The 27,135-nt window shown below is 41.4% G+C and overlaps 1 protein-coding gene across 1 annotated transcript in view; it reads right to left on the bottom strand.

The window, feature by feature from the left end:
• Positions 1-7,247: 7,247 nt before the first annotated feature.
• The window catches only part of DIAPH3 (diaphanous related formin 3), a 128,846-nt gene continuing 108,958 nt past the window's right edge, over positions 7,248-27,135 (bottom strand). The window contains exon 28 of the mRNA XM_081907301.1: positions 7,248-8,356. Within this exon, the coding sequence (XP_081763427.1) occupies positions 8,100-8,356 (257 nt within the window). The 3' untranslated portion in view covers positions 7,248-8,099. The remainder of the gene's footprint in view (positions 8,357-27,135) is intronic.

The following is a 27,135-nucleotide window of genomic DNA, read 5'->3' on the forward strand; positions in this document are numbered from 1 at the left end:
TGAGTCAAAATGAGAGTTCACCTAAGCATTTTTAAAGAAAAAAGCATTGATATTATGTAAAAACTTGTATTAATTGTGTCTGTGTGTGTATAAATAAAAATTACGTTTAGTGGTAGAAATCTTCTCAAAGTGACTAAGAGGAAGATATATTTAAAATACAATTTACTAAACCAACAGCATTAAAATAACATTCAAATTTTAATCAAAAATCATAAATGTAAAATATAAAATCAGCATCAATTAAAAACAGGCTTAAATATTTAGGTCTTTTAAGGGAAGGATTTGGGCATACACAGGAAAATTGCAACATGTAATTTTTGCTGAAGCCATTTACTTAAAAGGCACCCAGTGAGATGTGATCTAGTGCTTATCTGCAAAGCCATCCAGACCTGCACATCCCACTCAAGGTTGCAGTTCCCCAAGTGAAATAGAATAGCAGAAACCAGTTCAGCCTTCAGGTGGGGAATGGATTGTGGAATGGTCTTAAACATAACTCTTGCATACAAAAGCAGAATGTTATAGAGCAGCTCAGGGGCTTGTCTTTTTGTACATCTAGGAAGTATTTTGTGCGGAAGAAGCATGAGGACCAGGCTTCCTCAACCTCGGCCCTCCAGATGTTTTGAGACTACAATTCCCATCATCCCTGACCACTGGTCTTGCTAGCTGGGGATCATGGGAGTTGTAGGCCAAAAACATTTGGAGGGCTGAGGTTGAGGAAGCCTGAGGAATACAGTCAGAAATGCACCTGCCGTCAAAACCAGTACAGCTCAACACCACACCTACCACACAAGAATCATGGAAACAAATTCCATCTCTATGAACATACGCACACACACACACACAGAGAGAGAGAGAGAGAGAGAGAGAGAGAGAGAGAGAGAGAGAGAGAGTGTTATGGGAAATTAGAATACATAGAGGAGCAAAGATAAAGTGGGAAGGAAGAAATATTCTGTTTATTTTATCAAGGGTATAAAGAATGAGCTTGCTCCAAAAGGCACAATTTACTATTAGTCAGCCCATCAGGGACACATTTCTCTCACCACCTTCTATTACATTTAAAATGTTTATAGTTTTCATTTCCGATGCCTCTGTGCTCACGTTCCCCCAAGCAGTTGAAGTACTAAATGCAGCTGAGGCACTGAACCTTTAAGGATCAGCTATATGTGTTTACCTACCAAATCTAAGCTCTGATTTCAGACTAGCCTAACACAAGCTAAATTGGGAATGCTGAAATACTGACATTTCCCTGTACCTAGCTGCTTAAGCAAGGGTGAGGTTTATCTGAACAAGATTCAGCCTTAGATAGTAGAAGGATGAGCAATGACAACTGCATAATGTTTTCCAATGAGAGCTTCATTTTTGAACCTGTCTGATATTTGATGCTTTATCCAAGCAGTGTTATGCTGAAGCTGTTTACTGGTTTCTGCAGTTTGTCAGAGTCAAAAGATTTACTGCACTGCAGATCTTCCAAGGGAAAAAAGAAAGAAAGAAAAAGAGTAAAATGCTCTGATCCTTCTTGGGGGACTTGACAATCACAAAGGAAAAAGGTTCCTGTATTTCAGAGGTGGAGTTAATGGGAGGTCACTCTGCTATATTATATAGAGCAGAACGCTCCTGTTGGGGTTTTGTTAGAGGCAGAGAAACTCTGCAATGTGGTTGATGTTGTTTCAACAGGATAATCCAGCATTGTAGATCTGCCAATTAGAAATCAATATAGACCGCTTACCTTTTGCTGGATGGTGTGATGTGACGCAGCCATTGGGGAGCTGGGGGGGCGCGAAGTCCTCACCCGTGTGACCGCTGGCAGCATTAACAGCCTCTGCTGGTCAAGGGGTCTTCTGGGATGTCCTGCAAAGCATTGAAATTCATATTTGCCAATCATGGCCAGACTAGCGGGTGAGGTTTTGGAGATAAGACCTGGGGGAGCCAGTTTCCGCTCAGGTCCACCTCTGTGGCTTGAATTATGACTGCACTGTGAGTGGGCAGCCAAGTCAGTGTCAGACATCCAATCTACCCATCCTGCGCAATTCAGCCCTATCAGAAGGTAAGTGGACAGTTGTTCTAGCTAGCACGACCTTGCTTGGGAATTAATCAGTCGCCATATCTGGGGCCAGGGAGGAACTTGCCTGCAGACAAATTGGGCCTGTCTGGAGGTTTTGCCTACCTCATAGCAACAGTCACAACTTTGTGGGGAAAAGACACTGGGTTGGATCCTTAGTCAAAACTGGAACAAAGTGTTTAGGGTGCCCCGGTAAAGCAGTCCATGGAAAAAGTTTTGTCTGGAGCTAGTGTCTGTGCCCCCCCCCCCCAGTAAAAGCCATGCTCACTGCTCCTGGGATTGCAATAAAAAATGAGCTTCTGTTGCTGTAGCTGATCAGACTGGTCTGCCACGTGACCTAGGAATCCAGGATTCCTAGCCAACTATGGGTGCTGCACCTTCATGCAGATGATGCCCATGGACTCAACAAAACCATTTCCCACATTGGTTTTTAGACTGGGCCCAGAGGCAGTGAGTGGGGGGGGGGAGGCATAAAGGTAAATAGGACTTCCAAAGTCCCTTCACCTGCCTCAACGCAAGTTAATTGTGTTCCACAGCAGGCATGAACTTGCACCAAGCAGAGGGGAAAGCTAGAAGGGGATATGGTGAAGGATGCAGGTCTGCCATTCGCCTTAACAGCCTCCACAGCTGTCTGGAGGCATGCCTGTGTGTGCAATCGAGTGGCAGTAGAAATTCTGCGTGCTTCGACACTGCACCCATCACTGACTAAATTGTGTCCATGCTATTTAGCAACAGGCTGGCTGAATGCAACACACTTCACATTCTGCAATACTGTTTATCAAATGTTTATGTCCTTATTTTAGAATTGTCATATTCATCATGTTTAGGGCTACATTACTGAACAGGAACAGATTAAATAAAGAAGTACCTACCTCTTGACTGAAGAGTGTGCTCTTCCTATCAGTACATTCTCTCAAACCACCAAAGTGTCAGAAAGTTCTTGAAATTGAAACTGACAAACATACCATTTTTTTTCTCAGGGGCAAATATCAAGTTGGGAGTGTAAATAAAACCCAGCATGGATCTGCTCATCAGCATGATGAAGATCAAGTGCTTGCAAATGCTGTCAGTCCAATAAATGTCAGTTAGCGCACCAGCAAAAGGACCAACCCACCCAGAAGTTTTTCCCACCCTCACAATTTGGAAATCAACTGCTTTAGTTGATATTTAAGATGACGCTTGCATTGATCATGTGGATAGACCACTTTTCAATGTTGCAACTGTGACAAACTCCTTGTCAAATGCATTTTGCATCATATTCAGGAAAATTGGCATGCTGAAACTTTAAAAAAATGGGTAAAGCAGTTTCACTGAATATCCTTTGATCAGTGTTTCCCAACCTTTTCCCAACCATCTCCCCTTCTGACCTTGTTTCCTTCCTGTGGTTCCCCCATGGGAGGTGCCCCCCCAATAAAAATCAATACAAATATTATTTTTCTTCACTTCTCACTTCCCCCTTTAGCCATCTAGCCTTGTGCTACTACCCCCCCCCCCCGCATTTACGTGATTTTTACCTGTGGCCCCCTTGGAATATTTTGGGGGGGCAGGGGGCATAGCTGTCAACTTTCCCCTTTTCTTGCGAGGAATCCTATTTGGAATTAAAAAAGGGAAATGTTGACAGCTATGGCAGGGGGCCATATGGCCCCGAGTTGGTAAACACTGCTTTAAATGCATGGCTCAGGATCCCCTTTACCCTCACAATAATCTCAGTGGAGCGACAGCTCTTGCCCCATGAAGTTACACAAAGCAAGGGGGCATGGGAGCAACTTAGGACCAAGTAGACACACCCCTTGAAGCGCCCAATTATCACCCCTCCCTTGCACTACTTTTGGCAACAAAGTGTCAAAATTTAAAGTGGTAACCGGGCTCAAGCCAAACCTATGAACCATATCCTGCCCCTGAGGCTGATTGGAACTGGCTCTTCTCTGCCTTCTGCTGATGAAGATGTTCCTGGGTGGAATGAGGGAGCCTTTACAACCATCACTTGCACCAATTTCAGGGGCAGTAGAGGCGTGTCATCTCCTGCTCCCCCCCTCCAAAGTAGTGGGTCTCTACCATGGTTGGAAACCTTCCAGCTGGCCCAATAAAGAACATTCAGTGTGTCTATGTATGCATTGAAGATTGCAAATAGATGCAATCTCGCTAGCTTTGGCAAAGGATGACTCACTAAGGTCATTTCCATGCTCAACATAGTACTCACTGTACTCATAGTACAGTGGTGCCTCGCAAGACGAAAAGAATCCGTTCTGCGAGTCTCTTCGTCTTGCGGTTTTTTCGTCTTGCGAAGCAAGCCCATTAGCGGCTTAGCGGGCTTAGCGGATCAGCTGTTAAGCGGCTTAGCGGCTTGGGAAAAGGGGGGGAAGGTAAAAAACCCCGCAGGAACTCGCAAGACATTTTTGTCTTGCGAAGCAAGCCCATAGGAAATTCGTTTTGTGAAGCACCTCCAAAACGGAAAACCCTTTCGTCTAGCGGGTTTTCCGTCTTGCGAGGCATTCATCTTGCGGGGCACCACTGTACTAGGGAGTGTTGCCAATTCATTATTCTTTTCAAATAAAGAAAACTGGAGTTATTTTTGTCCACATATATTTTACTTTTGGTTGAACTTAAACATGCAACAGAATGCCAGAAGGACATGCCCAAACCAACATAGCATCTATAAACCACCAACTATTCAGTTAGTTTATATAAAACACAGATATTGTGGTATATTGGACCACATCTCTTCAGACAGGAGTTGAGGGATAGGATAGCTGAAGGATAGGATAGCTTCCTCCTCTCAGGGGAGGCTTGGGAGCTGTTTCATATCGTGGAAGCCAATTTTTGTAAGGTCGCAAATTTAAGGCGCACTTTAACTTTTCATGGTCAGAATTTGGGGGAAAAGTGCAGTTTATATTCAGGCCAATACAGTATGTACAAAAACTAGCATTTTAGATAGAAGGCTAGATTAGTACTCTTTGACCCAAGTTTTCCCCATGCTGCGAAATGTGCATGTGTAAGTATAGAAAGGTAGACATTATAACACTCAACCCCCTTTTGCATTCTGAAATGTTATGGGTCAAGAACAGTTTTAATCACAATCACCAGGTTCTCTAAACCAGGCTTCAGTTATTGAACCATCTCAGACATTTTGGTGCTCCCTTTACTGGAAAAAATAAGAATATCACTTCAGGGTCACAACCCCCTGCACTTTAAAAAATAAATTTGAAGAATATTAGGGTTTTTGCTTAGATTTCTTGGGGTCCTTTCTCTATCCTTTTGTTCATTTTGAACAGTCTGAAAATAGTGCCATAAAATAGGTGTGTTCTGGTATATTTCTTTGAATAGACAAGACACCTGTTGCCATAGAAAGTCTGGATCACCTACCATCATTTCCTTCATGACCTTTAAAGATGTCATTTGAAACTATTTCATTTCCAGTTGCTTCATTCTGTGCAAGATGCAATTTCAGGTCCCCAAAGTGAAATCAAGTAGCACATTTATCAGATCTGTTTCCTAACCTCCCTGTTTCTGTGCCGTTATACGTCAGGTGCAGCATACATTCAAGAAGCATGAAGATCCTGGCCTTTCAAAACACATTTCATTCTTACATCATCATCAGGATAAGCCTGTTTAGATGTAGGGAAGAAAACCAATTTTGATGATGAAATGCTTTTTCAGCCTTTTAGAAGATCTACGTTCAAACATAACAGTTCTCATAGTATGTTGAAGCAGTTGAAACAATATTGACCTAACTGAAGGTATTCTTGTTCTATAATCGTAAGATCACACATCACTTTAGAATCTGTCCAAATATAAGACCACACAACTCATAAATGAGGGGTGGGGATTGCAATAGTGGGGAAAGAAACTACCTTTACACACCTAAACACTACAACTACTAATAATATATTGCCGAAGTTACTGCAAAAGGTTTCAGACCATAGAACATGCTGTGATATTTCAAAGAACTGGATTTTTTCTATCAGCATTGTTTGCAAATGTAAGTTTAATAAGAAAGTGCAGGCAAATAGAGCCTCCTACAACTGGCATTCCCCTCTGTTCCCCACAAGGTTGTCTATCACCAACTGTCCAGTAGGAAGATGTCACTGAGTAGTTCAGTGCAATTTGAACTGTGATTTGGCTTTGCTTTGAGCACCATTGTGGTAATCAAAAAAAGCCACTATGGCAGGTTTTCAACCTTTTGTGTCCATGGCTCCCTTGAGCAACTACATTCTTTCTGTGGCACACCTGTGGGGCTCAGGAGCCCAGTTATATCCCCCCTTGCCTAGAAGTCTCTCACCCTTTTTCAAACACCCTCCCTTGTGGAGTGTTCCTTCAGCCTCCTCTCCCCCCTCCCTTCTCCTTGGGAGTCCTCTGGCCAGCCACGGCTGCCACCCCTGGTCTCTGAGCTGCCCCCCTGCCCCACAGAGAGGTGCCTCCTCGCACTGCCCCACAGTGCAAATCAAGGACTGCCTGAATAAAATGGGGAAGCTAGAGACCTGTGTATACCATTTTAAGCCACTGGAGGAAATCTGGGTATAACTGCAATAGGTAATGGTAACAACAACAACAACAACAGCAGCAAAGTCCACTTTGGTTCTTAATGCTAGGAAGACACAGAAATGATCTATATTTAACAACGAAAAGTGATCTGAGTTATTTACATTAAAAAGCAATTCACATCTTCCAAAGGCATATTTGTCCGATTTTTAAAGGAGCAAATAAACAAGAAGATGTGTAACAAAGAAATATACTAAATTCAATAATCCCTAAACCATTTTGGTGAGGAATTTGAAGTTTGATCTGTTTCAACATTCTGCTTTTATTTGTTCAAAAATAATTAAGGCAATGCATTTTTTAAAAATAGCTCCTACACAACATTTTGAAGAAAATTATTACCGGTAATTGGTATGTCCAAATAATCTGCAGGTATGATCTTATAAGGATCTCATAAATGGATCCAGTTTTCCAACCCAATTAAAACCAGAAGCAATATACTATTGCAAGAGTAATTAATTAGTCTACACTGCAGTGATGTGCAATTTACAAATGAATTAAAAATACACCAATATTGATTAATTATGCGAGAAATCTCTACCAAATCCAACAGCATGCATTGTAACAAAGTGATTTAAAAAGCCAATTCTGGCAAATATTTCCTTAGGTGTCTTTCTGTGCGCAACAGAAAAATTAAGATGAGTCACAGTCAAAGAGTAACTAAGTTCCTTTAATAATCATAAATTTGTGCTAAGGCAAAATTGTGTTTATATTTCAAGTTTGAGTAACAACTATAGGTTGGATATACATCTTATCATACATTTGATATCACTTTATGCATAGATACGCAGTGTTGTCTGTAGATTAGCAATAAATGAATGCATTTTAGCACTTACCTGATGAAGAATCAAGCTATACTATTAAACTTATTTATAACTTATGTAATATTGTATTGCACTTTTTTCTACTAAAATTTCAGACTCTGCAATGCACAATACCCAGGATGTACATAGCTTGATTTGCATTTTTAAAAATTTAAGTCAATAGCTTACAATTGTTTTAAAGTGGAGCACATAGGGGGAATGAGTGTTAATCAACAGTCAACAGATCTGTGAACCAAAATTTCCCCCCTTTCATTATCCTTGAATTGTCTTCCAACTACGCAAGACATCAATGCCATATTACAGGAATACAAAGAACAATTTTGTATTCAGGCACAAAACATTATAAATCCATACATCAAATGTGCATCATGCAAAACATGTAACAGCCATGAAAAGCTTCTTTATGGTGCCAATCAGAAAATAAACATGTATTGCTTCAGAAAGCTAATGGAGATCAGTTGCTCAAAAGCTCATTTACATCAAATACTCACAGCATGTGAAAAGCTAATGAATTAGTCTTTCTGAAAGAGAGGAACATGCTAATTTTTTACTTGCAGGTATTTCTGATTTGGAGAATTGGTCCACCTGCATTTCTGAAGTTGTATATTCTGTTATAGACATACATTTTTCTTGAACATCTTAAGGGACTCAGTTTTTGCTTTGATCGGTGAAGTCAAAGATTACAGTGCTCGTAATCTTGCTAGCAGAGCTTCTACTTCAGGAATTGCTTCTCCTTTAGAAACAAAGCCAGCAAGCTCCATTTCTTTCCCTCTACTTCCTCCATTACTAATGCCCTTTTTCCCAACAGCTGCTCTCTTTTCTACAGATGAATTAGTGTCCATCTTGAAATTAAGGTCCTTGCTCGTTGGATTCCTTGTTGATGTTGTGTTCATATTGTGGTGCAAATGTAACTTTTCTGTTGGTGCTTTCTGGTTTTCTGTAAGGTAAAAAACAGACAAATAACAATTATTTTTGACTCAAGCACCCCAACTGCTGAAAACTGGCAAAGCTGTGCAATTCTACATTCTAAAGAGAAGAGCGGGCGTTTGGTTAATGAACTGAAAGAACCGAGTACGAAAGTTTAAACTGTAATCTAATTAAAACACATTGAAGAAAAACTGTTAATAAAAATAACGAAGTCTACCCATGGACAAGTTAAAATTTATGGCTAGGATCCAAAGAGCCACATACTGTAAGCAAGCCCAGCGGGATGTTTAAACTTTCCAAGGCACGCTTGGGTACATGGAAATGGTAGGATGGTCTTTGGAATCCTAGCCTGACATTTCATAAATATAAAGCAGGAGCGCTTCTCAAATGCTGAACACTCATCCCTCACATTGAAACCAATAACGTCTTGGAATCTTCTAAACAAAGAATTAGTCCCAGAGGAAACAAAAGAATGGCGAGCCTCACCCCCCACCCCCAAGTAACAGTTTAGCTCAGATGAGTAGACATCAATAAAACCGATATAGGGCGTTTTTACATTTGTAAATTCATGAAAGTGAACATAGCAGCTTCCAGATACACAGGGTTGTATCCAATGATGTAAGGATATCATTTTCCTCTCCTCTCCCTGTACACACCAAAAATCTCATTGAGAAGGTCCCTTGGCTGGATCAGGCCATCTACTCTAGTATTCTGACTTCAAAACTCCCTAACCAGATGCAGTTGGGAATATCATAGTTCATTATTGTCCCCGTAATTTGCTCTATTAAAGAGGCAAAATGAAGTGTAGATTCACTTGGGGCCTTAAACAATACATAAGGCAATTATAAAAAATCAATATACTCTTCAATTTACCTGTCTAAACAAACCTTCTGATAGATCCTACACTTTTTTCTTTTAAAAAAGGCATATTCAATATTCATGTAACCTTGAACAAGGCTTGAAAATGGTTTCAACAAACTTGACATGACATTTAGAGTTTTTTGGTTATTCGCTGAAAGATGTTCCATCATCCCAATAGTAATGACTTTGGAGCACAGGCAGTCACTCATGACAGTGTGTTTTATGTGAGTGCTGAAAATCCCAACCGAAAACAGCTTGTACATTAAAAGGCTGCTGCTGAAGATATTTACTGCACTGTCATTCCCTGACCAGGGGCTCACAATGATGGATGAGTTTTTTACACAGTTTCTTGGGCAATCTCAACGAATTTTAGAAGTATGATCACCTTTTGGCTGTTAGGAGAAAATAAAATAACCTCTTCTATCTCCTGCATCAGGGGGACAATTGTTACTTAAAATCCAATAAGAGAGAAGCAATTTTCACTTAGCTTCATTTACTGTATGAGAAAATTGCACAAACATATAACCAGAATTAGATACACACAAGACTCAAAGGAATGGCACTAAGCATGTAAGATGATTGTGCCTTTTTGAATTTACATAGTTTGAATTTAAATATGCAACTGCAAAAGAGATAAATACTGGAATGATTATACTAGCCTGAAAAAGAAGAATAGCCATATTAGAGACAATTCAAAACTTAATAAAGGCTCCTGGTATGGCTCTTGAAGAACAAAACTATTTTCTTCCTATCATGCAATTTGTAGAAATTTCCATGTGCAGCTAGACTTTGATATGAGGGCATTTTAACCTTTTTACACATTTGGGGTCATAACTCACCCTAAAACATGCAAAACTAGCCTGCTCCACTTAAGACGGCTTGCTATTTCCTTAAAGTACAGGAATTGGCTGTCCTGTGGTACTGAAACTCCCCTCCCCATTCTGTCTATATATATTTGTGTGTTTTAATTTTAAAGTTTCTTAAAAGGGCATCAACATGGTGAGAGACCTTTTTTTGTTGATGCAACAGTTAACACATGCAAATGTTAACCATTCAATATCCATGGGGCAGTATTTCTCTTTACACTGATACAAGGGGATTCGTAGATGTCCAGTGCAGTTTAGGGGAAACCTCAGAACAGATGTAGGGGGTGTGGGGCGGAGGGGGAGGGGGAATAGAGTGGTTCCAGGATGCAGGGGAAAATCCTTGCGCTGATGAACAGTAGTCTTAGCTCTTTATTGCATATACGAGTAGCTCCAAAACTGCATGTGGTTTTCAGCTTCAAACAAAAATGTATGAATAAGCATCAGGGGGTCTGAGAAAATAATAATTCTTATGGATGTATTACATTCATATCCAATGTTTGTGCCATCTTAAGCTGTAGCAATTGCCATGAGGGTGCATAACTACTGTAGATTGTTTTGGTCGTTGTTAGTGAGAAGCAGCTCTGGATATGAACAAAAGCCCGGATTCAAGTTCATCTTAGTCCTTTTATGTGACAGTCCTTTCAAGGAGTCTGGGGCAGTACACATTCCCCATCCTGTTTATATCCTCAAGACAAGCCTCAGAAAAATTACCCCAGATCAGCCAGTGAGCTTCGTTGAGCTTCCTAGCTGGGTTGGCATTTGAACTGGGTCTTCTTACTCTTGGGCTTTCAATGGGAGAACAGGTATCGGGGCCACTGTTCTGCAGTAGTTCCTGGGTTGTCTCAGTGATTATCTCTAGGGACAGTTCCAGAAGATACCACTGGAAGGGTGTCCCTCAGTTCCCTGGCTCTTGAGTTATGAGATGCCTCGTCTCCAATGCTATTCAACCTCTATATGAAGCCTTTGGGAGCAAGTCAACAGGACATATGAAGTGAGGGGGCATTATTACAGTGATGCTCCTCAACTCTATTTTTCGGTAACAATTGAGATGGCTGTGCAGGTCCTGTACTGGTGTCTAGAGGCAGAGGTGGGCTGGATAAGGTTTAATAAACTGAATCTGACAAGTGGGCACTTTGAGCAGCTCCCATGTACAGGAAGTTGTCTATGCCATTTCTGAACTGGGACAGCCTGAGCACATTGCCCATGCATTGCTAACCTCAATGTTATATTTCTGCAATGTGCTCTGTGTGGGACTACACACAAGATTGGTCTGGAGGCTGCAGCTAGTACTGAATGTGGTGGCTAGAATGCAGTGGCCAGGTTGCTTGTGAGGGCAAACTACCATCAGCATACAGCACCTTGTTTGTGGCATTTGCAATGAGTGCCAATCTGCTCCCAAGCCAAGTTCAAGTTTTGGTACTAACATATCCAGCCCTGTACAGCTTGGGACCAGGTTATTTTGCAGACCACATTGCCCCTTATATACACATCAGGTCACTATGTTCTGTAGGAGTGTCTCCTTCAAGTTCCTGTTGTTGTTGTTGCTGCTGTAATTGTTAAAAAATATATACCACCATTCATCTGAAGATGTTAGGGTGGTTCACAAGATTAAAATACAGAATAAAAGCACAAAAGAAATAGTTAAAACAAAAACAACCCCCCCAAACCCTCCCACAAATACACGGTCACCGTTGAATAGGCCGTAGAATATTAATCAGCCAAAGGCTTGGTTGAAGGGAACATTTTTGCCTGGTGCCTAAAGACGTATAATGAAGGTGCCAGATGAATTTCCCTGGGGAGAGCATTCCACAAATGGGGAGCCACTGCAGAAAAGGCCCATTCTTATGTAGCCGCCCTTTGGACCTCACGTGGAGGAGCCTCAGATGATAAACACAGTCTGGGGTGGCTTATATGGGACGAGGCGGGCTTTGAACTATTGTGGTCCTGAGCCCTTTAAGGCTTTATACGTAGGTCAAAACCAGCACTCTGAATTGGGCCTGGAAGCTAATTGGTAACCAGTGCAGTTGAACCGGGATCAGTATAAAATACTCAAACTGCCTTGCCCTGGTGAGCAACCTGGCTGTTGAAATTCTAAACCGGTTGCACCAAAATATTAGAAGTCCACTCTACAGTGATTCAGAAGTAGGTTCTCTGTAAGGCTTCCGCTGTTCTGTGAAACAGCATGCTCACTGAGCTACAACAGATACCCAGTATCTCTACTTCATGGAAACAAGAGAGGACATTTTTGTTCTAACATGTATTCCTGGGTAGAGCAATAGGGCTCTGCCATAGCTGCTCATTTTGAATTGTTTTAAACTCATCTCATTTGTTGTGCTGCTTTGTAACTGTTTTTATTATATTTTGTACATTGCCTTGGGGCATAGGTGGAAGGCAATTAATAAATAATAATATTTGAAACCATTTACCGTATTTTTCGCACCATAGGGCACACCGGCCCATAAGGCGCACCTAGGTTTTTTTTTTGGGGGGGGGAATAAAGAAAAAAAAATATTTCCCCCCCAAGGCGTGAGGCTGGGGCGGGGGAAGCCCGAGCTTCCCCCGACCCCAGAACAGGCAGCTCTGCGCAAGCCGGGGGAGCCCTCCCGCGGCTTGCGCAGAGCTACCCGAAGCCCCGGCACGACTGAGCGCGCCAGGGCTTCGGGATAAGAGGCAGCGCTGCGCAAGCCGGGGGAGCCCAGGGGGAACTCCCGCGGCTTGCGCAGAGCTTCCTGAAGCCTGGAGAGGGAGAGGGGTCAGTGCACACCGACCCCTCTCGCTCTCCAGGCTTCAGCGAAAGCCTGCATTCGCCCCATAGGACGCACACACATTTCCCCTTCATTTTTGGAGGGGGAAAAGTGCGTCCTATAGGGCGAAAAATATGGTAATAGTTAGTAGTACTCCTTCACTTAACCATTAAAAAACAACAGTAAAGCAATGTAGATTTACCCATCAGAATTGGGATTGGTTGTAGCTCTGTTCAATAAAGTCCCTGGGGCAAACCTAGATTAGCAACCCCATAATGTCTGAAAAGGCCTTGTGAAATTGCATAAAACCATAGTGAATGTTTATATGCCCAAACATGTACACCTCATCCCCTACATCCTGCAAAAATACACTTTCTACTATGGGTATTAAATAGTATTTGTTCGATTTCATAATCTAATTCTTAGTGGCGAGTGGCAAAGTCTGACATTTTCCACTTTGGTAAGTTGATAGCAGCATCTTAGAGCACCTCTAGCTCTACGCATTCCATTCAGAGATATTTTCTTGGGTTTCTTTTTCTTTCCTGCCGCTTCACTTTTGATTGCTGGAAATTGTGTTTGAAAGCCAGGTTCACTACATGGCTCAGAGCTGATTCACATTATTTTTTCTGACTTGGATATAATTACTCATGTCAAGAAGAGAGCATTAAATGTAAGATGCAAGGAACTTTCAGCATTTCTCTCTGGGTATATGCATCAGGAAGCAGATAAATGTAATAGGTATCCAGCAAGCATACCTAGGGAAAAACAGATGCTTTGTGATTTGCACTTGCTGTTTTCTACATGAATATTAATCTTCATGTTGAAAAAAGGAGAGGTGAAACTGTATTTATGTCATTGCTTACAGTCGCGCTTATTTGAATCCTTGATTTTGGAAAGGTTTCAAACTCAAGATTATGCTTACTGGAACTCATCTTTCTTGGATCAAAGATGTATGTGGTCTGTGCACAGGAACTTGTTTCTAAGCTTACAGTGGCTGTCCATCTGTCCATCCCAGCAACAGAAAGGAGAACTGAGTGAGCACTTACAGATGTGCTGTTTTGAACAGTTTTAAATCTGATAATTGCAGAATGTGTCTAAAGCTGATTCATATGAAAATTAGGCATATGAAATGCCCATACTGTTAGATATACTGATTTCATTTGTTGAAAGGGGATTGCTTAAATAGATATTGCTGTGTGTTTACAGAAAGCAATTTCAAGTTTTGATTAGTTACTAGCTGATTCTAGCATGTGCTCCAGTAACTTTCATGTGGTTAGCTAACTTTGGTCACATGAGAAGTACCAAGTCACATACTCCATTTTGTGTGAGTTCACTGCGATGTCACAGCATAAAGAGATGGCTGTATAAAGAAGCTTCTCTGAACACTGCTAGAAGGAAAGTGTTAATGTTTTTTCTCTGAATAGAGAATATAGAGAGGGCTCTCTATGAATAGAGAGACAGCAGTCCAGCAGCTATTGGGTCTCTGAATGGAACAGAGAAAGGTTGAAATGTGAATCTCTTCATGGAGCTGCAAGGCCTATAGGAAAGTGCAAACCGAGTGCAGAGGTGGAAGAGGGAGACACAGTGTGTGATTTAAAACAAGAAGCTATATTTTAAGTGAAGCTGAACCTATGCTTGAATAAGCATGTCCTGCGAATGCCGATATATTATTTTATCATCTGCTCTGCAAGTAAAGCTTTTGAATATTTAAGGAATGTCTGGCCACTGCTTTAATTCCTAACAGGGAATTGAACTAATGCTCAATTTTGATGTAAGAATTGTGAGGGCATTGTATTAAAGCAAGATGAACGCTGCACCCTATAGTCGTCTTTGACTGGACTTAACCATCCAGAGGTCCTTTTCCTTTACTTTTAATTTAACATGAATACATCACCCCTTTCCAATATGGTCATGATAATATATAAAAATAAATTATATATATATATATATATATATATATATATATATATATATATATATATATGTATGTATATGTGTGTGTGTATATATATATATATGTGTGTGTGTATATATATATAAAATATAATTGTACTACTCCAGTAGTACTTGAAAGTGCACTGCCAGTACTAGTCACTAGAGAGAGACAGTGTACCAATGGGTCGCATCCTGACCTCAGCTGGGTTATAGCAATGGCCCTGTCACGCCCTTCCCCTTTTCCTTTACTGGTGACCAGAGGCCATGGAAGGAAGCAGGAAGCCTGTGCCGTTACGAGTTGGGCGGAAAAGGGGATTAACCTATTGGCTGTCTCTTAGTGCAGATGTAGTTGGGCCTGAGCCTCCACAACCACCAATGGCCATGAACCACCACTGGCAGCAAGAGCGGCAAATACGTTATATGCTAATGATAATATTTTATTCTCTTATTATTCTGTTTTAAATGTGCAGTTTATATTTGACTTCCTTTAGCAATGTTTTCTTTTGAAATCTTTAAGATTTCCTGAAAGATATACATTGGCTCCCAGTACGTTTCTGAGCACAATTCAAAGTCTTGGTGCTGACCTTTAAAGCCCTAGACTAAGGTTACCAGACGTCCCCGTTTCCCAGGGACAATCCCCGGATTTACAAATCAGTCCCCATACAAAATCCATTGAAGTTGAAAAGTCTCCCCAGATTCATCGAAAAAAATCTGGTAACCTTACCCTAGACGGTGAGGGCCTTCTGGCGGTTCCTTCACTACGAGAAGTAAGCTTACAGGGAACCAGGCAGAGGGCCTTCTCGGTGGTGGCGTCCGCCCTGTGGAACACCCTCCCAGCAGACGTCAGGGAAATAAACAACTATCCGACATTTAGAAGACATCTGAAGGTAGTCCTTTATCTGAAGGCAGATAAGCTGCCCAGAGTGACTGGGAAATAGTAATAATAATAACAACAACAACCAACAAACATAATTTTTGTTAACTTTGTTACATTAAATGTGTATTCTGTAGTTGACGTTTTGGTAATGTTTTATTTTAAAATCTTTAAGAAGTTAGGAAAGTTTTTAATGTTTGATATTTGATCACATATTATTATTATTATTATTATTATTATTTTGGGAGCCGCCCAGAGTGGCTGGGAAGCCCAAGCCACATGGGCGGGGTATAAGTAATATGGTATATTATTATTACTATTATTATTATTATTAAGCTAATATTTTACTTTCCTGTTAATTACGTTGCTTTGAATTTATACTATATATTTGACTTTCTTCAGTAATGTTTTATTCTGGATTGCTTTATTTGATGTTTTAATGTGTTGTAAACCATTATGAGTTTTTTTCTTAAAAATATTAAATGGTATACAAATGAAATTAATAATAATAATTAACAGACAAACCTTTCTCACCCTATATGACAAGCCACGCCTACAAAAATTCTATCTCTTATGTAATTGTTAAAGATACAGAAACTCAATCTTCTCTTACAACTCTTTGTCCTGGAGAGAAAAGCTGGAAGTTGGCAAAGTATGGTTACAAAAAAGCACAAAAAAGCTCCTAAGAATAGGTTCCAGGGTACAGTTAAAAATTCTGGGACTGAAAATTGAAGATTACAAAGAATAAGATTGCAACACCCAAGTAAAAGTCATGCAACCCTTTCACTCTTGCAGCTGTAATATGATGCCAGGTCAGCTTATACAATCCATGCAACCTTGAAATGTTCGCCTGAACCCCCTCCTCTAACACTACATTCTCCCTCCATTATTCTTCATCACCCTTCACCTAAACTAAGAAGAAGCGACAGAGTAAGGTCAATTGTCAAACTACTTCAAGGAAGAAGCTTTGTGAGCTGTTGACAGAGAAAGCAGGAGATCTGAGGTGCTGGAGAGATGAGATGTAGTGTGTGGGAAAGGTTGGGGGCTGGAACTCACACAAATTGATTCCAGGGCAAGTAGTATAGAACAGGAGCAGCAGGCATGCAAGAGAGGTAAAGTGGGCTAATACCGAAATAACCAGAGAAATTGTGAAAATTAAAATCTATTACTGAGAATTTGTTGAGAGGAACATTTGATGCAGTTCAGCAACTGCCAGCAGCTGTTTACAATGAGGCAGTGGAGCTGGCATCCTGTGCTAAAATGTGGTGAATTCACTAGATATTGGAAGTCAGTGTCATGCTGCATGTATCAGCATTTAGATTCTGAGCTAACAGTGCTACATTTACACTGAATTGCAAGTTGCTGCTTGCTGTATTCCATATTGAAGCGGTATTTACAAATGACTCACCCAAAGTGGTTGCTTCTGCCTTCCAGGTTTCTCCTTTGCCTATTAGTATATGGGCAAAGACATCCACGCACACGGTTTGGATGGCTATAAACCACACTTTCAGAAAGCAGCCCCTTGTGAAGTCTATTGTTGGCATGGTATGTAAATACATAAGGAAGCCAAAATAAATGTGTAAAGCCTTTATTTGAGTGTGGGATCCGCTACAGAAGGAGTAGCATCCATGTTAGTAAGAGGTTAATAAAGTCTAGCAGTGAGGTAGGAAGTACAGTAGTAGTTCTCCCCTACCCAAAATCTGGAGAGTAGAACAGATTCTAGGTCTAATCAAGCTCTAGTGGCATACAGCAAAGCATGTGTCCACAATCTCTCTTACTAGGGTAGTCTTTCTTTGCTCTTGGAAGTACTTGATGTCCCAAGATTAATATTGTTCTTTGGGAATAGAAATCAAATTAACTTTAAAAACATCAACATTCTGAATTAAGCCAGGCTGTTGTAAACACTTGTGCAGAGCTTAAAAAGTAGAACAAGCCAGCTCTAGGCTAGCTTTACTTTACTTGTCATTTGTATTTGAGGAGCATCCATGAAGAGTTGTGGTTATCAGTGAGGTACTAGCTATGTCACCTTCTCCTAAAGGTGTTGGAAAGCAAAATATCTGATTTGAGATGACAGTGAAGCTAGCTCTTGGAATGTGTTTAGAAACGTAATGCAGCTGCCAAGTATGAAGAGAGAACCAAATAGAAAAAGCGGGGAAAATGCCTATTTGGGTATAAAAAGCAGATTATGGCACAAGAAGGGACATATTAGCAACAGTGCAATCCTACTTAATCCTAAATTATTATTATTATTATTATTATTATTATTATTATTATTATTATTATTATTATTATTTATTACCCCCCATCTGGCTGGGTTGCCCCAGCCACTCTGGGCGTCTTTCAACACCTATACAAACATAATAAAACGTCAAACATTAAAAACTTAAAAACATTAAAAACTTCCCAATACTCTGGTCTGTGGAACGCTCTCCCCAGGGAAGTTTGCCTGTCACCTTCATTATACATCTTTAGGCACCAGGCAAAAACGTTCCTTTTTAACCAGGCCTTTGTTGATTTGATTGACATCCTATGTATTATGTATTGAAGTTCTCACCCTGGCCACCAGGAGTATTGTGTGTATATAGTTTTCACTCAGGTCCACGTCAGTTACCTTAGGTGGGAAACCCTGGGTTGTTGTTGCTACAATATTGACAGCCGGCTGCCTATAAAAGCAGGCCGGCTGAGCTGTTTGCTGTTCAGTTCTGTTCCAGCTTACAAATAAAGAGCTGCTTTGGAGAAATCTCTGCGTCGTCTGCTATGTCTACCCACTATTTAACACTATGCACTTATAAAAAAGGGGGGGGCCTGTTATTAGGTTGTTTTTGTCCATGGAGTTTTCTTGGCAGGGATACTGGAGTGGCTTGCCATTCTTAAGATTTCAATTCTTAAGGAAATCAGCCCTGAGTGCTCACTGGAAGGACAGATCCTGAAGCTGAGGCTCCAATACATTGGCCACCTCATGAGAAGAGAAGACTCCCTGGAAAAGACCCTGATATCAGGAAAGATGGAGGGCACAAGGAGAAGGGGATGACAGAGGACGAGATGGTGGGACAGTGTTCTCGAAGCTACTAACATGAGTCTGACCAAACTGCAGGAGGCAGTGGAAGACAGATGTGCCTGGCGTGCTCTGGTCCATGGGGTCACGAAGAGCCGGACACGACTAAACGACTAAACAACAACAACATTGGGTTGTTTTTATTTTGATTATATATTTTGTGGTTTTGTGTTCTGGCTTTGTTCTGTGAGCCGCCCTGAGACCTCCAGGTATAGGGCAGAATATAAATTAAATAAATAAATAAATACAGTCAAACATCTGCTTACATATCCCTTCGGTTACATAAATTTCAGGATACATAAGTGGCAAACCCGGAAGTATATTTCTGGGTTTTTGCTGTGCGTGCATGCGCAAAAGTGGTCTTTCTGGTTGCGAAAACCTTGGGATATGGCCGGACCTCCGGAACAGATCCCATCCGCAACTAGAGGTACCACTGTAAATAAAAATACAAGGCTGCCTTCAGATGTCATCTAAAAGTTGTGTAGTTCTTTATCTCCTTGACATATGATGGGAGAGTGTTCCACAGGGTGGGCACCACTAACAAGAAGGCTCTCTGCCTGGTTCCCTGTAACTTCACTTCTCACAGCGAGGGAACCGCCAGAAGGCCCTCAGAGCTGGACCTCAGTATCTGGACTGAACGATGGGGTGCAGACGCTCCTTCAGGTATACTGGACTGAGGCAGTTTAGGGTTTTAAATGTCAGCACCAACACTTTGAATTGTGTTTGGAAACGTACTGGGAGCCAATATAGGTCTTTCAAGACTGGTGTTATATGGTCTTGGTGGCCACTCCCAGTCACCAGTCTAGCTGCCGCATTCTGGATTAGTTGAAGTTTCTGAGTCACCTTTAAAGGTAGACCCATGTAGAGTGCATTGCAGTAGTCCAAGCGGGAGATAACCAGAGCAAGCACCACTCTGGTGAGACAGTGTGCAGGCACTGTCCTAATCCTAATCAACAGTAAGTCCTATTGAGCACACACCAACTGTACTGAATTGCATTCTAGGAGCAGCATACATCCCAGCTAAGCAGGAAAGCTTATTGGACTTTAAAGACTATATAAACACTAGTAGAAACAGATATTCTGTTGTCTCACTTGAGACATAGATAACCTGTTTCCTACCACAGAAACAACAGCTCTTTTGCAAAAGTCCTAGGTGAGGTGGAAAGCTCAAAGGGCATGTTACAAATGTTATCTGTTGAAGCAAGATCAGTGAAATTACTGGCAAGATGGATTTATTATATATAGATATGCACCCTGTGGTATATTGAGGCCACATAGTTGAATGGATGATTACAAAATATATGGATATCAAGGCCTTCATGTGAAACAGCTCAAGGGAGCACATCTTACATATTAAATGCTTAAAACTAAGCAAACATTTTATATGAAAATTAGCTTTGCTCCATTCTCTAGCTGGGGAACAAAGAATATGACTTTATGAGTTTGAGGCCTTATTGGCAAAATTACAATTGACAAAACACTGGATCCACATGCCATCCACCCAAGAATTCAAATGCAAAATTGCTAAACTGCTAATACAAAAAATGTAAAGCACTAAAGATCTCAAATGCAAAATTGTTAATCTAGCAAAAAATATGTAAGCTGTCCCTAATATCAGCCTCTATACCTGAGGACCGGAAAGTTTCCATTAAAAAAAAAAAGTGCTTAATATATGCTTAAAAATATATGCTTAACCAGTTAGCTCAACATCTGTCCCAGGAAAACTAGCGGAAAGCACAATCAAGGATAAAATTACCAAGTACAGTGGTACCTCAGGTTACATACGCGTCAGGTTACAGGCTCCGCTAACCCAGAAATAGTACCTCGGGTTAAGAACTTTGTTTCAGGATGAGAACAGAAATTGTGCTCTGGCGGCAGGCAGCAGGAGGACGCCCCATTAGCTAAAGTGGTGCTTCAGGTTAAGAACAGTTTCAGGTTAAGAACGGACCTCCAGAACGAATTAAGTACTTAACCCGAGGTACCACTGTATATAGAAGAACAAGTGTTGCTGAGTTGGAACCAGCATGGCTATTGTAAGGGTAAGGCAGGGGTCGGCAAACTAAGGCCTGTGGGCCTGATCCGGCCCAATTGCCCTCTGGATACAGCCCGCAAACGGTTCTGCAATGGCTGCTTGGGTCGGCACGATCACCATCCCCCCCCACAATTTTTACGGGTGCCATTTTTTTTTGCAATTCCCCTCCCTCACCGCGCCGTCATCTCCTCCCTCCCTCTTCCTGGCTTCTCCCCGCCCTGCGGAGGAAGGGGGCTGGGCTTTGATAGGAAGCCTCATGGCCCGCTTGCCGGCCTCTCCCCATGGCCACGCTGTGGGCTGGAGCTTGGCGCGCCTGCTGGCCCTGTGCCTGGGAAAAAGGAGAGACGGTGGTGCCACCTCCCAACCGCAGGCAGAGCGGCAGAGGAGGTCGGCAGGGGGAGAGAGAGAAGCCCCCTCTGCCGCGTGCAGTCCGGCCCGCCACTAGGTCTGGGGGACGGTGAACTGGCCCCCTCAAAAAAAGTTTGCTGACCCCTGGGGTAAGACCTTGTTTCACTAACTTATTAGATCGGAGAGTTGTTTCAGTTGACATTGTGTACTAAACACTTTCAACGAATGACTTCCATAACTCCTTATCTATACCTAAAAACGAAATATGCTTCAAATTATGTGTTAGCTTAATATACCTATGTAGAATAATGCTATACACATACCATTATTATATAAGCATCTCTCTGATGACTTTCTATGTTTTTGTGTTGAAAAATAAAAATAAAGTTTATTAAATAAATTAAATCAAAAATAGGTTTTACAAAGCAGCTCACCAAAGACTGAATAGGTTTAGAAGTTAATAATAAAAGGAGAACTCTTGCAGATCAGTAACTGGTAATGAAACAGCTGAGTAGGAATAAATGGTCACTTTTCCTAATGAAAGGCTATAGAAAGTAGAGTCCCCCAAGGACTGGTACTGGGACCTATGCCTTTTAACTTGTTCCTAAATAATTTAGAGTGATGGGTGAGGAAAGCTCCAAAAGGATCTCTTCAAAGTGAGTGAATGGGAGGTAAAATACCAAATGCAGTTCAATGTAAACAAGTGTAAGGTGCTGCACATTTAGGCAACAAAAAAAATCTAAATTTCAGACATATGCTTATGAGATTTGAACTGACAGTGGCTGACTTAGAATGCCATTACCTTGTGGTTGTAGTGAACACCTTGATGTCTGAAATTTAAGATTATATATATAGTTTAGGAAACAGAGCAGAAAATTAGCCCAACAAAGAAATTAGAGTTTTGGTAGTCTTTAACACTCCAGTGAGGGTGGCAGCAGTAGGTGTATATAGAACAATATTTTGTTTCTCTCTGCCTGCTTCAGTTTAACTAAGCAGCCCTGAAAAGTGGATGTCTAGACTAAGAGGCAATAGTACAAACAGAAGGTTGAAGATCATCATGGGATATTTATTATGTATCAAGTTGAATTCAATCAGAAGCATGTAAGTTTGTGTGTGTGTGTGTGTAAAGGAAATATTTATGATAATCCCAGAGCATCTGCTGATTACAGGAAAAGCTGTAGGAGAAACACCACTAAATCACTGAACCATCTTGACAGTGTCTGGGTATTCAAGTCACATTTCAATAAATATTTGATATAAACCATAGCACAGAATTAAATAGAAAGCATTATGGAGAAAAAAGTCAAGTTTTATAAAGGGATTTATGACTAAATCTTTTCAAGAGAATGATTTTACTCACAGCAGTCAACAGTGGAATTTTATGTGTCTACTACTCAGAAGTAAATCTTACTAATTTAAGTATGAATAGTGCACTTAAAAGCAACATTTAATGGTTTTTTCATATTGCCTGATATTAACTTATTCCTTCCTTAACAGACTTATATAAAACTAATCCACATACTTTTTCTGAAATATCACATCATGTACTGTACAAACATGGCTGTGATGCTTTTATTCCTGAAGAATCTCTAGTTACAAAAGCAGCATTTGACCTATACTGTACAATACACCAGAACAGCGTCTGAAAAATAACACACAAAAATATGACAGGCAACAGTGAAATTATGTGGTGAAACCTAGCACCCAAACTCTGAAAAACAAGGTAGTAAGGAATCTTCTACAACTCTGCTTCATCATCTCAGTTCTTTGGTGTATCATATAATATATTCTGTCAGAGAATTGCTCTTAAGGGATTTAGCGGCCAGTTGCCGTGCTTCTAGAATGTATCTGCTTCCCAGTCTACTACAGTGGTGCCCCGCAAGACGAATGCCTCGCAAGACGAAAAACCCGCAAGACGAAAGGGTTTTTCGGTTTTTGCGACGCTTCGCTAGACGATTTTCCCTATGGGCTTGCATCGCAAGACGAAAGCCCATAGGGAAATCTCGGGGACCTTTTTTTAAATGCTGGCGGTGGGGAGCAAAGCCTTTTCCCCCCCTCCGGACTTCAGAAGAGGTCCAGGAAGGCCGGCGGGGGCGAAAGGCTTTGCTCCCCACCGCCAGCATTTTAAAAGCGGTCCGGGATAGCAGGGAAGCGCTTCCCGCTATCCCGGACGGCTTTTGAAGGCAGGCCGGGGGGGCAAAGACTTTTGCCCCCCGGCCGCCTTGGGAAGAGGTCCTGGACCTCATCCCAAGGCGGGTGGGGGGCAAAAGTCTTTGCCCCCCCTGCCTGCCTAACCGGGGGCTTTTAAATCGCCCCGGGACTGTCCGGGGCGATTTAAAAGCCCCCGGACGGCTTTTGAAGCCTCCCCCCACCGCCTGGCATCGGAACGATGTCCCGAAGCCGGGCGGCGGGGCGGGAAAGCCTCCCCCCGCCGCCCGGCACCGGAGCGATGTCCCGAAGCCGGGCGGCGGGGCGGGAAAGCCTCCCCCCGCAGCCCGGCATCGGAACGATGTCCCGAAGCCCGGCGGCGGGGCGGGAAAGCCTCCCCCCGCCGCCCGGCATCGGAACGATGTCCCGAAGCCCGGCGGCGGGGCCGCGAAGCCTGGGCGCACTGGGAACTCTCCACAAGGAGCGCTCCCGCTCCTTGCGGAGAGGTCCGCGAAGCCTGTCCTGGACCTCTTCTGTTTTTTTTTTTTTAAATATAATTTTTATTAGGTTTATAATATACAAAATTCAAATTGCAAAAACATATTTCCATAAATCTAATGGGCTCCCCCCATCTTCCGAGCACTGCATTCTCTGTAAATCCAAAACCTCAGCAATTTGTTGACTTATTTTAAACATAATAATATATCTTCCATTTTATCGTGATATCTGGTCTCTAAGCATTTCAATCCAAATCCATTAATTTTTAATTTCAACACAATAAAATTATTTCATTACACCACTTCTGTCTTGTTGTGCCTTATTTACCAATTCAAAAATTTACCGATACTGAAGCTGTACTTTCCTAGAAAGGAGCATTTTTTTAACATTCATACAACTTATAATGCTTTTTCAAATAGTCCTTAAATTTTTCCCAAACTTCCTCCGTTTCTTCTTCTCCCGAGTCTCGAATTCTGCCAGTCATTTCAGCCAGTTCCATATAGTCCATCAGCTGCGTCTGCCATTCTTCCAGTGTGGGTAGATTTTGTGTCTTCCAGTGCTTTGCCATCAAGATCCTTGCTGCTGTAGTAGCGTACATAAAGAAAGTTCTATCTTTCTTGGCCACCCTCTGGTCTACCATGCCCAAGAGGAAGGCCTCCGGTTTCTTGGGTACGGTAAATCTAAGCACCTTTTTTAGTTCATTATGTATCATCTCCCAGAAGGCCTTCACCTTCGGGCAGGTCCACCAGAGGTGTAGAAATGTCCCTTCCTCTTCTTTACATTTCCAACATTTATTATCAGACAGGTGATATATCTTTGCAAGCTTGACTGGGGTCATGTACCACCGGTATGTCATTTTCATAATATTTTCCTTCAAGGCACTACATGCCGTGAATTTCATTCCGGTGTTCCATAACCTTTCCCAGTCTTCAAACATAATGTTATGCCCCAAGTCCTGCGCCCACTTTGTCATAGAGGATTTAACAATCTCATCCTGTGTATTCCATTTAAGCAGCAAGTTGTACATTCTCGAAATTAGCTTAGATTTTGGCTCAAGCAACTCTGTCTCTAGTTTCGATTTTTCCTCCTGGAAACCCACTTTTTTGTCCGCTTTAAAAACTTCCTGAATTTGAGCATAATGCAACCAATCTCGCACCTTGTTTTTTAACTTTTCCATACTCTGCAACCTCCATTTATCTCCAATTTTTTCAATTATTTCCCAATATTTAGGCCAGTGGGCCTCCATATTGAGTCTTTTACGTGCTTTGGCCTCCATCGGTGAGAGCCACCTCGGAGTTTTACTCTCCAATAAGTCTTTATATTTTGACCAGACCATAAAAATTGCCCTTCTGACAATATGGTTTTTGAACAATTTATGAACTTTAACCTTGTCATACCACAAATATGCATGCCACCCAAAAGCATTATCAAATCCCTCCAGGTCGAGGACATCGGTGTTCTCCAACAAAATCCAATCCTTCAACCAGCAGAGGGCTGCAGATTCATAATATAACTTCAAGTCCGGCAGGGCAAACCCCCCTCTTTCTTTCGCATCTGTTAGTATTTTAAACTTTATTCGGGGCTTTTTGCCCTGCCAGACAAATTTAGATATATCCCTCTGCCATTTTCCAAAGCATTCCACCTTATCCACGATCTGGAGGGCCTGAAACAAAAATAGCATTTTCGGCAATACATTCATCTTTATAGCAGCTATTCTGCCCAACAAGGAAAGTTTCAGTCTTGACCATGTTTCCAAGTCTCTTTTGATCTCTGACCAACATTTCTCATAATTGTCCTTAAACAAATTCAAATTTTTGGAGGTCAGGTGCACCCCTAAGTACTTTACTTTTTTAACCACATTTAGTTCTGTTTCTTTTCTGAACTCCTCTATTTCAGTAGTTGTCAAGTTTTTTGCTAAAACTTTAGTTTTTTGTTTATTCAGCTTGAATCCCGCCACCCGACCAAAGTCAGAAATTAATTCTAACGCTCTTTTAGTACTAGAGGCTGGCTCCTGTAATGTTAATACCAAGTCATCTGCAAATGCTTTCAGTTTATATTGTTTCTCTCCGACCACAATTCCCTGTGCCAACCGGTCATTTCTAATCATGTTCAATAGCACCTCCAGGACTGAAATAAACAACAGAGGAGATAGAGGGCACCCCTGTCGTGTCCCTTTTTCAATTTTGAGCTCCTCTGTTACCACGTTGTTTACTATCAATTTAGCTTTTTGTTCTGAATAAATTGCTTCTATTCCATTTTCAAACCCCCGCCCTACTCCCATCCTTTCCAAATTTTTCTTCATAAACATCCAAGAAATGTTGTCAAAGGCTTTCTCCGCATCAATAAAGATCAACACCGCTCTTGTATTTGAGTTAGTCTGTAAAAATTCCAAAATGTCAATGATGTTTCTTGTGTTGTCAAATAGATGTCTGCCAGGGAGAAAGCCTGCTTGGTCCTTATGAATCACTTCATTTAATACTTTCTTAAACCTGCTTGCCAAAATGTCTGCAAAGATTTTGTAATCCACATTTAGGAGTGAGATAGGACGGTAGTTTTTAAGTTGAGTTTTTTCAGTTTCTGATTTTGGTATCAACGTGATGAAAGCTTCTTTCCACGTTTCCGGTGCCTTCCTCCCCTCCATAATCTGGTTACAAACTTCCAACAATGGTTGTATCAATGATTCCTTCAATGCCTTGTAATATTTGGAAGTAAGTCCATCAGGTCCCGGAGACTTGCCCAGTTGGAGGTTCTGAATGGCGCATTCAATTTCTTGGATTGTAATATTACAGTTCAGGGTTGCTCTCATTTCCTGGGGTATTTTTTGTAATCCATTAGTTGTGACAAATTGGTCCACCTCCGAGCCTTTTTGTGGCCTTTGTGAATAAAGTTCTTTGAAATATCTCTGGAAACACTTTCTAATTTCCTCGGGTTTCTGAACCATTCTCCCTTCAATCTCTAGATTTGTAACTGTGTTAAGCTTTTGTCTCTTTTTCAACTGCCAAGCCAACAACTTCCCGCACTTATTAGCAGATTCAAAGGATCTTTGTTTCATTTGTTTAATTTTCCATTCCACCTCTTGATTTATCAGTTTCGAATATTGTGCCTGGAAAAACTTCACTTCTCTCAATACTTCCTTTGATTTAGGCCTGGATCTCAGTTTTTTCTCTCCTTCTCTTATTTTCTCCAAAATCTTCTCCTTCTTTTCATTCCAGAGCCTTTTTTTAATCGTATTCTGCTGTATTAGAAACCCTCTCATAACTGCTTTACTTGCGTCCCAGATTGTTCTTTTTTCCACATTTGTCTTTAAGTTTATTTCAAAATAATCCTTTAAAACTTTTTGGGCCTTCTTAACAATCTCCTGATCTCTTAACAAAGCGTCGTTCATTCTCCATCTGAAAGATCCGGTTGTATTTAATCTCAGTTCCATT

This window comes from Podarcis melisellensis (genome assembly GCF_964234715.1).
Source record: "Podarcis melisellensis genome assembly, chromosome: 4".
NCBI classification, from domain to species: Eukaryota; Metazoa; Chordata; class Lepidosauria; order Squamata; family Lacertidae; genus Podarcis; species Podarcis melisellensis.